Source organism: Corythoichthys intestinalis, chromosome 3 (assembly GCF_030265065.1).
Source record: "Corythoichthys intestinalis isolate RoL2023-P3 chromosome 3, ASM3026506v1, whole genome shotgun sequence".
Taxonomy (NCBI): Eukaryota; Metazoa; Chordata; class Actinopteri; order Syngnathiformes; family Syngnathidae; genus Corythoichthys; species Corythoichthys intestinalis.
The window spans coordinates 12,848,240-12,864,735 of NC_080397.1; the positions used below are offsets into that span (position 1 = coordinate 12,848,240).

Genomic DNA, 16,496 nt, shown 5'->3' on the forward strand with positions numbered 1-16,496 from the left:
CTGAGCGGTTTAATCATGCAAAGTACTATACTGTACATGTGAGAATGAGTAATGAGTGATATGACTATATATACACAGTATTGCTATATATACAGTATTGCTGAAATGATAGTGAGTTTACATTGTCATAATTAGATTCTGTCTTGGCTATTTGCAATAGAAAGAAAACCGACTCTAAATGACTCAAGTGCGGTGGGGATATAAAGCGACCCATGACCCAAACTCCAGCCATCCATCATCTACCGCTTAATCCAGGTGTTTAGCTGGGTGTTGGACCACCAACCGCCCAACTCCCTACGCACCCGACCCCTTTGACCCCCCCACAGGTGATGAGCCCATGGAAAGTAGGACCCACGTTGCCTATTCGGGCTGTACCCGGCCAGGAGCCATTGGTACAGGCCCGGCCACCAGACGCTCACCTTCAAGCCCCACCTCCAGGCCTGGCTCCAGAGAGAGGCCCCAGTAACCTGTGTCCTGGCAAGGGAAACCTGAGTCCATTATTTTTTTTCATATAAAGGGTCATTTTGAGCCATGCTTTGTCTGGCCCCTCACCTCAGGACCTGTTTGCCATGGGTGACCCTGCCAGGGGCTTAAAACCCCAGATTACATAGCTCCTAGGATCATTGGGACACGCAAATCCCTCCACCACGATAAGGTGATGACTCACGGAGGGGATGACCCAAACTCATGGTGCATGAATTAAACAAATAGTTAATGAAAACTGATAAATGATGTGGCTGAAGCCACATAGTAACTACCACTACATTGGGAGGGAAATAGCTGCCAACAAAAGGAATAAAGGATGTAATCATTAGTTATGTTTTAGAAATGGCAACCACAAGGCATGGAAATTCCAGAGTCAGTTCCACACTTTCCCAACCCATGCATTAAATGTCGCATTCCTAACAATTGGAAAGAGCATTGTTCAACAAAACACAACAAAACCCACATAACTAAATTTACAATAGAACACAATAGAAAGCCTTTATTGTCATTATACAGAGTACAACAAGATTATAAAGCGTCGCCATGAAGTGCACCACATATAAAAAAAAGTACAAAAAGGTGACGTGCAGCAAGTGGTAAGGTAATAGTAATATAACAGTGTGTAAATGACAATTTACAGTATGCAGACTAAGAGGCAGATGGCTGACTTGATAGTGCAAATGACAGTTTGTGCATAGATATTGATGTAACAGTGCCAAAGTAATATAATGTAACAATGCAAATATTGCATAAGCAACACCAAGATTGAGACATTGTCTGAGAACATTATTTAGTGAGATGCATGTGACAATGTTGTGGCATTAGCAGTGGTATGCAGCAACAATAAAAATACAAGTTCTCAAGTTTGTTGCTTTCTTCCATTTATTTTACATTTTAATAACAACTGCTTTTTAGTTTTAGCCAATAGATCAAACTTTAACTTTTAAATGCTATGATTTAAGAAAAAAAAAAAAAAAGTTTTTCCTGTTGTACCAAACTGTACCGAACGGTGAATTGTGTGTACTGTACACCCCTATTGAATACAAAGACACTGGTTGACTCCCTGTCTAAATAGATTAGACATCTCTCGCTGTCAATGGCAATCAATGAGTGAACAAGGAAGTGACCCAAAAAGCGTCAAAAGTAATAGGAGTAACCAAAAATCTACAGGAAGTGACCCATGGGAAAGAGAGCAAAGCATCCCCATGCAATTTCACCAGCAATTGCATCTTCTAGTTAGTAATGATGTTATGATAGCTTTATTTTAAAAGTTAAAACCTCTAACAAATTTTGATATATAATCAGAAATATTTGCATGAAATATATATTCTAATGTACTGCTTCGATTTATTTTTTGTACTTTCATGTTGCAGCACCACTTTATGCAGAGGACATTTATGACAAGGTCTATTATTAATAATGTCAGGGGGAAAGTTGTCAAAACGGTCGTATTATTTTTCATCAAATGAAAGTATACCGTGGCATACTGTTACCGTGATAATAAATGGCCCATATCGTGATAATTTGTTTCGCTATCGCTAAGTACTAGTGAGAAAAAATAGGTACATTTATCTTGAGGGAAAGTATCTTTGCATGGTTGTTTCATTTTTTTGGTGCCGTCTTCCAACTGCATCACAGTGCTTTTCCCCCCTTCTATGATCAGCAATTTCTTTTGTCTTTAACATTCTGTCACTGCATCATTGTTGACTAACTGTCATGTGGGTTTTTGCTATTAGTGGACATAAATACAGGAGAGAAAAATGGCGCAGTTAACAGCAAAATATAGTTTGCTGGATTTATAAAAAAAAAAAAGAAGATGCAGATAAAAGCAAACCTATCTTTTCCTTCCAGATGGATTTCAAATGTGCCATGACAAAGCGTACGCATAAGCACATTGCCGTGTGGAGCTGAGCTGCCTAAAGGGCTCACACGGAGCCCCCGAGAAGAGTTGAAAGGCGGGTAGGCCCGCTTGGAGAAAGCATCCCTCAAACCTGCCGACCCCCTACTGACCACAGCGACATGAGGCCTGTAAACATAATCTGCAATTCACGCACACACACCTCCCTGTTAGATCACATTGCTGCATGAGATGCAGCCTTTAGCTATTTACACAAGCGCCCATCAACAAACATCCTGCTTATAAATAAGGCACTGAACAGGGGCTGCTCCCGCAAACATGTAAGTAGTCGTCTCTACATTGCATTTGAGTTTGTGGTTCAAAACCAATAAAGAGTAATGGATGGAGTATGTACAGTTGATATAAAATGTCTACACACTCCTATTCAAAAATTTACTTATGTAATACCTTCATAAGTCATTAGCTGCCATTGACGGCAAAAGACGTCCAATCCATTTGATCTGGGAGTGGTTGGCAGCGATCATTCGCAGCCAGCCCTCCCAATTTAAATGAATTGGAAGTCTATCACTGTCAACAGAAGTGATCATTTATTGCCATTTGACCTCTTAGCCAACATTATGGCAACATCATATCGTTGTAACTGCTATCTGACTCCCAAAACACTAACTTTGATCATCCGAAGAAAAACTAACAACGACTTTCCAAAAAGTAGACCATGTAATCCAAGTCAAGAACAGTCAAAAATAACGGAAACCAAGTCTATGTGAAAACAATAATGAAAACTCAGATAAACAGGCAGAAAACTGAACCCAGAGCCCCATTCTAGCAGCACACCTCTTGGCATCCCAGGAAGTGACCACTTCGGACAGAAATGTTCAGACTTTTGAAGGTGCCGGGAGGCAGTTTGGAGGGGCTGCCCGGGGATGTCGCCAGTTTTGGATTGGGCAAAAGAGTTCATGGCCACTGTTGCTGGGGCGATGCTCATTATCATCTGTCAGCGTCAGCCAAGAGTGGGCTGACTTGTCGCACGATTTTAGCTAAAACTATTTGTCCGCCCGTGATCATATGGCGAGGGTATAACGTGGCTCGTCAACTATCCACTGGCCTGTTCTTATCACTTAGTCATTCATTTCTTGCATAAAAGGGTCTTGTGTCTGCCCACACAAACATTCTTTCTCATGCACTCATATCTTAGATGTATTTTATTGTTGGTTGCGCTATGGTTGTAATATCTTTATTTTGTACTAAAACAATAGAAGCAAACATGTCTACGATTATCGATTAGAATGTTAGCAAAATACAATTTCCCTTCAATGAGCATCTCATTGTAGGGCTAATAATGCCACTATTCTATTCCATTACTGTCACAGGCCAATTTTCAAGATAAGTAACAAGGAAACATGGTATCACTGTAAAAGTGTTTTATTTATTTATTTATTTATTAATGAGATGGCCAAGAATCCAATTTTGTCCAGGATGCAGTAAGGCTGCGTTCAGATTGCAGGCTAACCTGATTCCAATCGGATTCCTCCTCTAATCTGATTTTTAGGACTGTCTGTTCACACTACTTTTAGCAAGTGTCCAAATCGGATCTGGGCCTCTTTAGACTGGGCCACATTATTGACACACCTGACTGGTTGCTGTGGCAACAAAGGCGTCAGGCAGCATAGAGTGCTGTCACAAACAGTCAAAATCCATCAGGGATGTTCACACTGAGAAGCCTCTTGGCTCTTGTCCATATCTGATATGAAACTACCTACCGTATGTGGTTTCAATTCGTGACACGAAAATCAGATTTCTGTGCTTTGTGACTGTTCAGACTGCATGCATAAGAGCCATCCAGTTTCAATCTGGATGGACTAAAAATCAGATTTTGTCTGAAGAAGACCTAACGGCTTTTGAGACAGGAAGAATGTAGCTTTGTCCCAGAACTTACCCGAGGGTCAGTTTTGTGAATCTGCATGTTTAGGTGGACCAATTCTATTGTGTCCATCCTGTGTGGTTTCATTTACCCTGCAGGTTTCCGTTACCATGTGGATATGGCCTCTGCTTCACTGTGACTGATCCGTCCTGACCTCTGTGAATTCCACTCACAGCAGGTCCAGTAAATTGCCGGTACCTCCAGTTGTCAGGCACATTCCATCGTCATAAATTAAGTGTTTCAGTCTTAGCCATGGTGACAAAGGCTATTTCACAGCGATCAGCAGTCAGCAATGGCTTTTGGTAGAATGACATTTACATGTATATAATAGCTACAGTATATTAAATTGGTCAAGAAAATAGTCAACAATGACAAGCTATTGTTGAAAACAATTCAAAAAATATATTCATTTATATATATATATATATATGCAGGGGACTGTAATGTTATATTGATATCGGGTGAAATATATAAGAAGAATCTGTATACTATACAGTAGTATAAAAAATGCAGATTGCATGACTACTAAAGCGTATGGGAAAAAACTGATGACAGATTTGAAATCAGTGACCAAAATGGTAAAGAATCATAAATAAAAAAAAAAAAAACTCATGCAACAAAAAAATGCTACCCAGCGTGATTTAGTAAATTGTCGATGAGCCAATTAATGATAACAACCCTAATTTAAACGTAAACATGTTAATTGAAAAACTGTCACGTTACCGGTAGAAGTTTGTGTAAACGGGGCAGGGCAAACTTTTGTCCCAGGCTGCCTCCGTTACTTTTTGGTAACTACACTAGGGGGGAGACACACTTAAAGTTCCCCTCGGACTGGGAACTTTACTCCCCTGGTAACTTTCATAAGAGCCGCTATATCGGTTCGACGTGCTTCCTCCCCTGAGTGTGCCCCGCCACCTGTATCCGTTTTCAGGCACTCGTTTTCGGATTGGACTCTCAACAGACAACCGCCGGGAGTCCCCGCGGGTACGAGCCTGCTAGCAAGTATGTTTTGTCGGAATCAAACAACGAGAGCCACGGTTGCCCGCGGCTCGGCTCTTGAAATGGAGATACGGCGAGGGAAGTTCAGAAAGAGTTTTTACGTCAACACATCACAGGTAGGCAAAGCATCCGTTCACAATGGGGGGCAAACGTTCTATTTATGTTTCTTTCGCTCCAGTGAACCTCTTTTGCAATTATACCGCTTCATTTGAAGTCACATTTGTGTCTCAATTGACAGCCAATCCTTTCGAATAGGGATGGTTGTCAGTGATTGCTCACGTTTCAGTGACACTGACGCTGAAAAACGTCCAATTATTTGACCTAGGTGGCATGGCAGTGAATAATCCATAATCCGTGACATTGACAGCGATAGACGTCCAATTTATTTGAACCTCCCAGTTCAAATAAATTGGACGTCTGTCGCCATTAATGGCAGCCAATAAGTTGAATTTGTCTATAAACTTCTTAATAGAGCTGTATGAAGAAGTACTAGGAACGTTGAAATATATCATATTTTGACTAATGAAAGTGCTTAATGTTACGTGTAATATGTAATCTTAGCTGAAATTTCCCCAATTTTGAGTAATGATATTCCACTGTTTACATCTTTAACTTGGAAATGTTAACACTGGAAACACTGCCACCCTTCCAGTTCAAATGAATTGGACGTCTATCAACGTCAATGGAAGCTAGTTAACCTCATCTTCAAACATAGACAAATTAAAAAGTACTAGTAATGCTTCAGTTAGGGCTGCAACTAACAATTATTTTCATAATCGATTAATCGGACGAATAAATAAACGATTAATCCGTTAATAAGTAAAATGTCACTTCTTTCAATTACCTTCACAATTTACCCTGAAGTTGTTTTCAGCATGTTGTAAGTAGCAATGAAGACAAAATGGATGACTATTTCCTTCAACTGTATCGATTATCGAAATATGTTGGCAACTAATTTATTTATCGATTTAATCGATTAGTTGTTGCAACTTTGTTAAGAATCAAGTTTGGACAGTATGATGTCCGAAAATGTATTATAAAAATGTGAATTGTTGCTTTGCAAAGTAAAAGCAGATTTTCATTCATGTCCTACTTTGACTTAACAAAAATATAAAGAAGGAAAACTGATATTATTTACAACTGAGAAGTTATATAAATGCTCTAATTTCAAGAATTTAGACAAGTTTAATGTGAATATGGTCCTAAACAATAAATCTGTTATCAAAATAGTTGTCGATTAACTTGCTAATCGATTAGTTGTCGATTAATCAAGTAATTCTTGCACCACTAGTTTAAATTATAGAATTTTTCGACTAATGAAAGTGCTTAATGTTACATGTGAAATCTTGGTGTATTTCCCCCAATTTTGAGTAAGAAAAATAATGATATTCCACTGTTTACATCTTTAACTGGGGGTCTCGCTCATGTTGAACTAACTCATTTGGCACACTCATAAGCTCATTTTGGAGTCACATTAGTGCGTTTAGCTCTGCGTCGTGGCTGTTTCGCTTTAATTACACTAGAGAGCTCCACTGCATTGTGCATATCGTCAAATAAAGTTTTAATTGCCTTTCCTATTTAAACTACTATTCCCTTCTAGTTAGCATTTTTCCTCCCCTTAAGCAAAGCATCCTAACATCTCAACAGGGACTTGAGTGTTTTTGGTGTCCATTTGTGGATTGGTTGCAACTAAAACTTAATTTAATGTCTTCTACTTAATATTCCAACATAGTTCAGTAATATAATTGCGCTGAGATGTGTGCACCAGTAGAGTAATAATAAGCATTTTTTTTCTCTGTTCTACCGTGCTCAACATCCAGTAAAAGTTGGGGAGTAGATGGAAACTCATCTGTGTATGCGAATGTTCTGTTCTATCCTGTTAACATCTGCTTCGTGTTGGCTACTGTATTTGAGGGGTGCACACGGTCTCAGACGGATTTCTAATCTTCACCTTAACTACTTTTACAGTAAGTCCTCTGTACTGCTTTGATGGAAAGTCTCTTCCTGCCTTTTGAAGCCACAACGCCAACTTCTGTTTGGTTATGGCTTCTGGAGTCATAAACAGAGAAGATGTACTGTGCAACATTACTACTACAGCACAGTAGTAAGTCCCTCCAAAATTCAATGTTTTAGTGATTATTAGGGGTGTAACAGTACATCGATCTGGATTGAAACATCGATCAAAAGACCTTAACTTGAAACTAATCATGGCAGACTTTGTAATATCGGCAAATATTATATCGTCGTGCAAAGAATCAATATTGCATCGTCATGAAATTAATGATTTACATTAATCTGGATTGATATAACGATCAGTTAAGCAAGGATCCAATCAAATGGACCAAAACGCAAAAATATAGTTTTCCCTAAAATGTCAGAAATGTTTCGGCAATCAAATTGTCAGAAACATCAAAGTACAGTATATTGTATTTTTCTATCTGGTCAAATCTAACTGGTTATGTGTACGTTATGTTTTATTGAATCAAACGAAGGCCCTCGAATCGAATCAAATTATAGCAGACTCTCGTATATCTGGAGATTCAGATAAAGGTTTTGTGACTTCCAATCTGATTTTTGCGATACCGAGCTTCTGCCAATCCAATACCTTCATATTGAGACAATTAATAATATACAGTATATTTTTTGAAAGGTAATGCAGCCAGTAAATGACTAATCTTATTTTCTTGTATTGAAGTTTTATTAAGCTGGTACCCCCTCGGGAAATGCTCTGGTTAACAAAGATTACATGATGCTCTTTTACTAGCTATGTTTTCTACAGGGTGGTAGTCCCACACACCTGACTTGTTTGCCAGTGGTTTTATTCTCAGCAGCCGAAAAGCGCGACAATGTTGAAAACACACTTGAATACTGGATCTGATCCGATCTTGTGACCAAATCCTATGCTGTCTGATACTCCAAAAATATGCTAATTAGTCACCGATACTGATACTGAGTACTAAATCGTGACAACATTATTCATATCTTATTGTCATGAAATTGCTGATTTACACCCCTCGTGATTATTACCCAAAATAGCCATATTAGTAGTGCTTTCATGGGTGATAATTGGCACTCACGCATTGCCGCGAACAGACGACAATGGCGCCGTCTTATGTACTAGTATATTGAGAACTAAGAGGCAGAGACAAGCGAGAGGAGTGGACACAGGCATTCACTGGAGCCGCGTCATTTATTGGTATAAGCTTTGGCATCTCTTCCATAACAATTATAACTGTTGTGGGGAGCGATGTGGGGAATAATGACAGGAGATGATCTTTTTCTTAAGACCCTGTATTGAACACAACGCAGTAGAGCTGAAACGAATACTCGAGCAACTCGAGTAACTCGAGTTTAAAAACTGATCCGAGTAATTTTATTCACCTCGAGTAATCGTTTATTTTGACAGCTCTAAGCATCACGTTTTGCTCGGACTACTTTTAATGCGGGACAACGCGCTGATGTCACGTGCGTAGAGGAAGAAGCAAAAAAAAAAAACTTACTGCAGCCGACAACCGCTACAAACGACGCCGACGTTGCTAAATACTAGCCTGCACATGCTACGTTAGTTGCAGGTAGCGTCCAATGAGTCTCATAGAGATCACATGTATGTTGAACTAGATGCACAATGACAGACTAGGCCGCGTCTGGGCAGCGTTAGCAAACAGCCGCCATCTTAAAGCAGTAGAGCGCTAAGCGCTAATAAAGAGCGCTAAGCGCGAATATATATAATAAACGTTACTGTCACTACTAGCTCACCTTACGTTAGCCCTGCGGAGGGCTAGGTTTAAATTAATTAAGACCACTTTCGATGCGTGGCTAAAGTGTCTTACATACAGGCTTTAACATAACATAGCGTTGTGGAGTGATGAGGGTGTCAAATAAAAACTCAATAATGCTAACTATCAATTTTAGCACAGTAGTCATTGCTGGATAAAACACCAAGTAGCACTAGTCCCTAATGTGCTCCAATACAGCCTGTATCATACATTTATTTTGAACAGTGCAAAAACTCAAAATCCTATCAGGACTTAAGAGTTTAGACTAACTTAAAACTTAACTAGAACTTAAAAATGGCTTGACACAAATAGAAATTCAATTGAAAAACTTGGGAAAAAATCCAAACTTTTAAGTGATGTGTGTTATCAAGCGTAAAGGCATTTTTAGGTGTCTATAAATATATATATATATATATAAATATATTTATATATGTATATACTTTTTAGAAATAAGATCTAAAGGTTTTTTGAGTGAAAGCAGTGAATTAGTCATTTTTTTCATTCTAGTTACATCTGAGATGCAATTGTTGGCTGTTTTCAACAATATACATCAAAAATAAAGACATTGATTGACTGAAAATGATAAAATGTCTTGTTTTCTCATGTATATCTATAATTGCTCTTCACCTGAAAATATATTTGTTTTATCCGATTACTCGATTAATCGATAGAATTTTCAGTCGATTACTCGATTACTAAAATATAGTGTTTCGAGGCCTCGACATCACAATGAAAAAGCCTTAACGATCCCTTTAACGATTCCTAAAGACGCGTACTGCGTCGTGACGTGTAAGTTGTTGTCCAGACGCATCAAACTAGCATGCCGCCAAGAACCACTTGCTCCAAAGTTTGACTACACTTCACCAGGAAAGAGTGTGAAAATGAAAGGTTACGACGGGTAAGCACGAGCATTGCAGCCATAAACATAACAATGACAGCACGTAAGTTCAAACGCTCGAAAGTGTGTCTTCACTTCACGAGGAAAAATTACAACAAAGCGACTTGCAATCATTGCAAGGTGGAGATAACTGCATCGGGAGGGAATACGATTGCGCTGTCCTCACAGAGAGGATAAGGCTCAGTCCTGGCTATTAAAAAAAAAAAAAAAAAAAAAAAAGTCCCGGCTATACAGCTAGCTAAACTCCCAAATGACGATGCAGAAGACGTTGGTATAATTTGCTGACTTTATTCAACCATCACTTGAAGAGTGAAACTAACAATAGAAATGAAACAAATCAATTTCGTCCCCAGTAACAAACAGGTTTGCATCAACGTAAATCAGCGATGATTAGCTGCTAATAACAGTATGGTTAGCATTCGTTCACTAGCATTAGCACATCGTTCAAACCACTACACAACTGGATTTAAGTGTCCGATCGCGAGTGGAAACACAACAACAACACAAAAGATGATACATACAGGCGTTGCTTCGGTAGATATTAACATTAACAAAGAACGTAGGCTCGTAGAAGTGTTTCCCTCTCTCACTCACTTGGATGCGGCATTTCTTCTTTGGGTGTATGCGCGCTCCAGGAGTCCTCAAACTGCGGCCCGCGGCCCAAATACGGCCCGCCTCCACATTTGGTCCGGCCATTTTGAATTTTTTTTTTTTTTTTTCTCAATCGTGTTATTTATTTTCTGGCCTTTTCCTTGAACAATTCAGAGAGGGTTATTATCTATTTAATTAATACTGTTTTTATTAGTGATGCACGATAATACATTTTTCAACCGATACCGATAACCGATAATTTCCTCCTCATTCCAACCGATAACCGATAATGTCAAGCCGATAATTCTATTAAAAGATTTATGTAAAATTTTAAAGTATACACAAAAGAAAATATTACTGTCCAAAAATATAATTTATTGCTCTTTTTTCAACATAAAATATGAACAAGTCGTCAATTCAAACATCTAAATAATGACAGATTGTCTGACATTGTGTAATGGTAAACCTTTGGCAACAATTACTTACAGAGTAAATACCTAAGTTGCACAAAAAGTAAGCCATTCCTAACATATATAACATTAATACACTGCAAAACACACTTCCTTAAAACTAGTCAGTTTTAAGTGTAAATCTATTGGCAATAAGTGAAATGATCTGCCATCGCTTCAAGTGTATTTCTCTCAGATTTCTTGGAAGAAAAATAGCTAGCTGAAAATAATCTTAACAGCATTGTTTTAAGCAATACATTATTATACTTAATCCTAAAAAAAAAAAAAAAAAAAAAAAAAAACTTGGAAGAAGGAAAGATTTTGAATAATATTTGTGGCTACAGAATATTGATTCAAGAATTTGATTATCTACTGTGACTGTAATTGAGCAGAGAAATAAGTTAAATAATTTGAAAAGTGATTGCTAATGTTATATGCTTTGTTGCACACTGTGAAAATGATTAACTCAAAAGAGCGAGATGTCATGTACCCATTCTGCAACGCTTTGTTTACATTTGCGGCTTTCGCGACATTTGTTTTACAGCAGCTAAACTGCTACACGGCAGTACTATTTGGACGGACTTGGAGCTCGCATCCGCGTGTGTTTTGTTTTGTGCCCGAGTTTTGTTAAGCCAAAAATAAAGGCAGCGTTACAAAGTCATCTGACCGCTCGTCATTTTACATACTGAATGCATTATTGACTGGCTGACTTCGTTTTCTCCATGTTTAAATTATCATCTAACCACTGTGCCGTCATGATAAGCTTGCTCACTGGACATCACTTTTTCATGAAGAATGGTGGTCGTATAAACTGCATTATTTTTTTATCCAGGGCTTTGGCTCTCGGGTCATTTAGGTTAAAAAAAAAAAAAAAAAAAAAAAACGTGTCTCGTCTCGGCGGCAGCTACGTTCGTACCGGATAATCTGCCTGCCCCGGCCGGTTCGCCGCGGCGTATTCGGGTCCTGGCTCTGCTCGAAAAAACCGTGTCTCGTCTCGGCGGCAGCTACGTACCGAATAATCCGCCCACCCCGGCCGGTTCGCCGCGGCGTATTCGGGTCCTGGCTCTGCTCGCACGCCGTGGGGGAACGCACCACGAAACCGGGGTGTTCGCTGGAGGTCCCGAGGCCGGGGAACCGGGCTCGGCGGCGGCCTGCCAGAGCGGCGAGCTCCGTCGGAAGACGGCTACTTGCCGACTATCGGTCTCCAGTCGTGCCGGTGTTTAGCCTTAGATGCGAATTTACCACCCGCCTTGGGCTGCATTCCCAAACAGCCCGACTCTGTATCGTCACAAGCCCTGTAGTTTAACTTAGTGTTTACAATAGCTTTAGCATTCCCGCTAGCAGCAGCCTCGTATTCGTTCCAAAAATCTTTGTGATGCAGGTTTAAATGGCTGCTGGGTTAGTGGTTTTGAATGAGGACGCTTTCTTTCTGCCTCGTGGAACTTCTACGGTACATATTTCGCAGATGGCGAGAGCGTCGTTTTTTTAGTAACAGCCGCCATAATATTCAACTACTTCTTGTCGTGTAACTCCGCCTCCTCAACCCCTCCTCCCTCAGGGGCTTCAGAGAGGGGAGGGGTTGAGGAGGCGGCGTGCTGAATTCTTCGGTTGCGCACATTTGGAGGCCAAATCAAGTATATAATTATCGGATTGCATTATCGGTTGAATTTTTTTATTATCTGGATTATCTGTGTGACGTCATAATTGCCATTATCGGCCGATAATTATTGGTGACCGATATTATCGTGTATCTTTAGTTTTTATTATTAATTATTATTATTATAAAGAATCCAGAAAGGGTTATTTGATTGTGGCTTTCTGAAAAACAATAATTTTTTACATTTATGCACTTCTGCAATCGTCACACTTTTTCTGTAACAAACTGACCCCGGCCCCTCATCAGAGAAGGGAAAAGTTATGTGGCCCTCACAGGAAAAAGTTTGGGGACCCCTGCTTTAACATATATTGCCAAAGGCAGAACAAAAACCTATCTGCCAATATATACCAATATTTTTTATTTCTATTAGATAAATGTTTCAGTAAAATGTTACACATTCTTGTGTATTTGCCACTTATTGCCACAGTTAACATTGAGGCTTTGGGCCTCTTTTGATCTCGTTGTGAGTTTGTAAGGTTGTGACTTCTGAATAAACAAACTCGATGCCAATCAAAACGTTTGTTCTTTTTCCCCAAATTAGAATCGATAAGAGAATCGATAAAGAATCGAATCGTTAAGCAATATCGATAATGGAATCGGAATCGTAAAAATCCTATCAATTCCCATCCCTAGTCTTGGTGGCCCAACTTCCCATCATGCATTTGGGCAGTTAAGAACAGTTAAGTCGCTACAGTATCATTTAGTGAAAGCACAACAAAAATAATATTCCTATCTCTCTCAAAAAAAAAAAAAAAAAAAAAGTTCACAAAAAGAAAAGCGCTCAATGCAAAGAGAATTGGCATTCCCAATCAAAATAGCTATGCAAAATAATACTCAAACTTTGGTCAAACTATATTCAAACATTTCGTTTAGCTCAACAAATACACTAGATGGCAATATTTAGTCACAATATACAAACTATCAAAATTACTATAACTTCTACTCACATTTACCTTTTAAGAATGTCTTTCTATCCGTGGATCCTTTCACAGAAAGAATATTTATAATGTTAATGCCGTCTTGTGGATTTATTGTTATAATAAACAAATACAGTACTTATGTACAGTATGTTGAATGTATACATCCGTCTTATCTTTCCATTCCAACAATAATTTACAGAAAAATATGGCATATTTTAGAGATGGTTTGAATTGCGATTAATTACGATTAATTAATTTTTAAGATGTGATTAACTTGATTAAAAATTTTAATCGTTTGACAGCCCTAATAAATTTATTCCTTGTTAGGGATGTACCGATCGCATATTTGTGCACCCTAATCCGAGTCAACTGATAATAAATAATAAATAAATAAATAATATTTGAGCAAAGGTTCCAAATATGTTACAGTACTGTACTGTTTTCAGTACTTCCTCTTCTGCTTCTGCTTTTTCTGAGAGTGTTGCTGAGTATAAAACGTATATATTTTTGGCAATGCCATTGTCTTTCTAGATTATTTTGCTATTTTTTTAGCCTTTTTACTTATTTTTTTAAAAATTAAAAACCCTATCCTTTGTACCTGATTCCGATTAAAATGATTGGCCCAATTTCTGATCACGTGATCGACTCGAGGACATCCGTACTCTTCATAATGCATATTTTTACAGGTTTCTTAAGAGCCTATTTTATGCTTCTGTCCTCCAATTCAAAGTAGATTATTTAGCTTTATTTAAATTGTTTGTCTTAAAAGGTTAACCACTTTGCATTCTACCAATCCTTTCTTGTTCTCTCCAAACTGGATAATGAGCTCTGCCTGCTTGCAATATAACCAGCAGTCAGAATTCCCATTATAGCTTTTATCATCTTGTTGGTGTTGTGTTTGCGTTCTCAGTTCATTTCCATATTTTGTTTTGTGTTGCTCTGGTTGTCAGTGTTAAGCTTAAGCAAATACAAGGTTACAGTTGGTGCCTTTTGAAGTCGGAGCCAGCCATACAATAAAAAAATGTTTTTTTTTTTTTTTTTTTTTTTTTTTTTTGTATTTTCCAACATGAGCAGCTGTTTTATTAAAGTTTTAGAATTTTATTTAAAAAAAAAAAATGTTTTGGTTGTTTCGAGATCAAAAACCGGGTTGTTTTTTCTCAAAGAGGAATGACATATTTGCATATACACATACCCTGTTAAGTGATTGATTGTCTTATTAGTTACCGTCTTAGCTCTAAAAACAACAAAACAAAATACAGTGGTACCTCTACATACGAAGGTAATTCGTTCCAGGACCTTGTTTGTAAGTAGAAATGGTCGTATGTCGAGCAGGATTTTCCCATAAGAATACATTATAATTCCATTAATTTGTTCCACAGCCCAAAAACCTACACTAAATCCTTAATAAATGTTGCTGGTACTATTGCAAATATCAATTAGACAGAGCAAAACAAATAAACTATGAATAAAAAATGATATAATAATAGTAATAATAATAATACCTGTAATAATGTAACGAATCGGGTTCTAATGTGGCGGAAGTGTTTTGCGGGGTGTACCTGAACGCACAGCGTGGCTGATTTGACAGAGTGAGAGAGGGACTTTTTACTTTCACTTTGTTCAGCTGCGGAGGACAGTAGGCATGTTGTGTTGCACAAGTTCTGAAATAAATGATTAAATCCTGACGAAGCTGGCGATTTTCTTGGCGATGTTACCACAATAATAATTGTCACCGTATAAAGACTGGTGAACGGAGGTTGTAGGAGGACCGTCGAGATCGTAGGCATTCTACGGCTGTATTGTCGAGCCAGTTCACGGACGCGCGGACGACGATCGTATTTTTCTATCGTTTCCATCTTCATTCTAATGGTACTCAACGTTTTCTTCTTTTCACCACGTGCATTAACATTCTTGGAACCCATGTTAATTTCTCTCACAAGAAAACATGCGTGCGTCCGTCTTGCGAGAAAACAAAGGAACTGCGGCGCTGTCATAAATCGTCTATTTCGAGCATGTCAGATGTAGAAACAAATGGCGTGTCAAATTTTACATCGGATGTCGAAAAGATTGCGTGTCGAAGCGATCGTATGTTGAACTACACCTGTATAATGATGAAAAAAATGAACTGTTGTTGCGTGTCAACATAATCACCCTGATAAGACTTTTAAACAAAGTGCTAGAAAGCAATTGCAGTGTTTTTGGATCATAAATAAAAATAGTGACATGTGCAAAGCATCAAAAACTTGATTTTAATAGATTAACTTCTGTCAGCGTACTTGTAAATTTAGAATTACGTTATTTACAAGCAGGAGGAGACAAAATATATGGGAATAAGTGTTGGAAATATATGGGAAAAAGATCAAGCTTGTTTTCTGATAGTACTGGAGTTTTTCCTCACTTAACCGTCATGAGCAGCTATTTGCTGAATTCGACAAAAAAAAAAAAAAAAAATGACGATTGCTGACTCTTACCTTTTAAGAAGTAGCCTGAGTTGTTGTTGTGGGGCTGATAATAAGAATCTGGTGTGTAAAGGGTGGTGTGTGTGTGTGCGCACGTGTGTGTGAATTGGGGGACTGAACTGTAAATTGAGGCTGCCTCGAGGAATGGTAATGGTAGAAAACAGAAAAACTGCAAAGATAAGGTATTGATTCTGTCTCTGTATTTCCAGCAGTGAGTGTGTTTTGGTAATACAGTGCAGTGGTATAACAGCACTGGTTTGCTTTGGTGCAGTCATCTCATTGGCTGCCATTGATAACGATAGATGTCCAATCCATTTTAACCGGGAATTTTCTAATGGATTGGACCTCTATTGCCGTCAATGGCTCTGACATATGATCACATTTATACATTCCCAGTTCAAATAGAGAGTCGCGCTTAATAAATGTTTTTGTTCAGGCAGTGGATGTATCATCTGTGATCAGAGCCAAATGGTAAAAATGCT

General features: G+C 38.5%; 1 protein-coding gene across 3 annotated transcripts in view; it reads left to right on the forward strand.

Annotated features, from left to right (window-relative positions):
- Positions 1 to 5,027: 5,027 nt before the first annotated feature.
- The window catches only part of rtkna (rhotekin a), a 143,320-nt gene continuing 131,851 nt past the window's right edge, over positions 5,028 to 16,496 (forward strand). For 2 of the 3 annotated variants that reach the window (XM_057833071.1, XM_057833076.1), the window contains exon 1: positions 5,028 to 5,380. In XM_057833071.1, coding sequence (XP_057689054.1) covers positions 5,270 to 5,380 — 111 coding nt within the window. In that variant the 5' untranslated portion in view covers positions 5,028 to 5,269. The remainder of the gene's footprint in view (positions 5,381 to 16,496) is intronic. The other variant, XM_057833072.1, reaches the window with a different exon arrangement.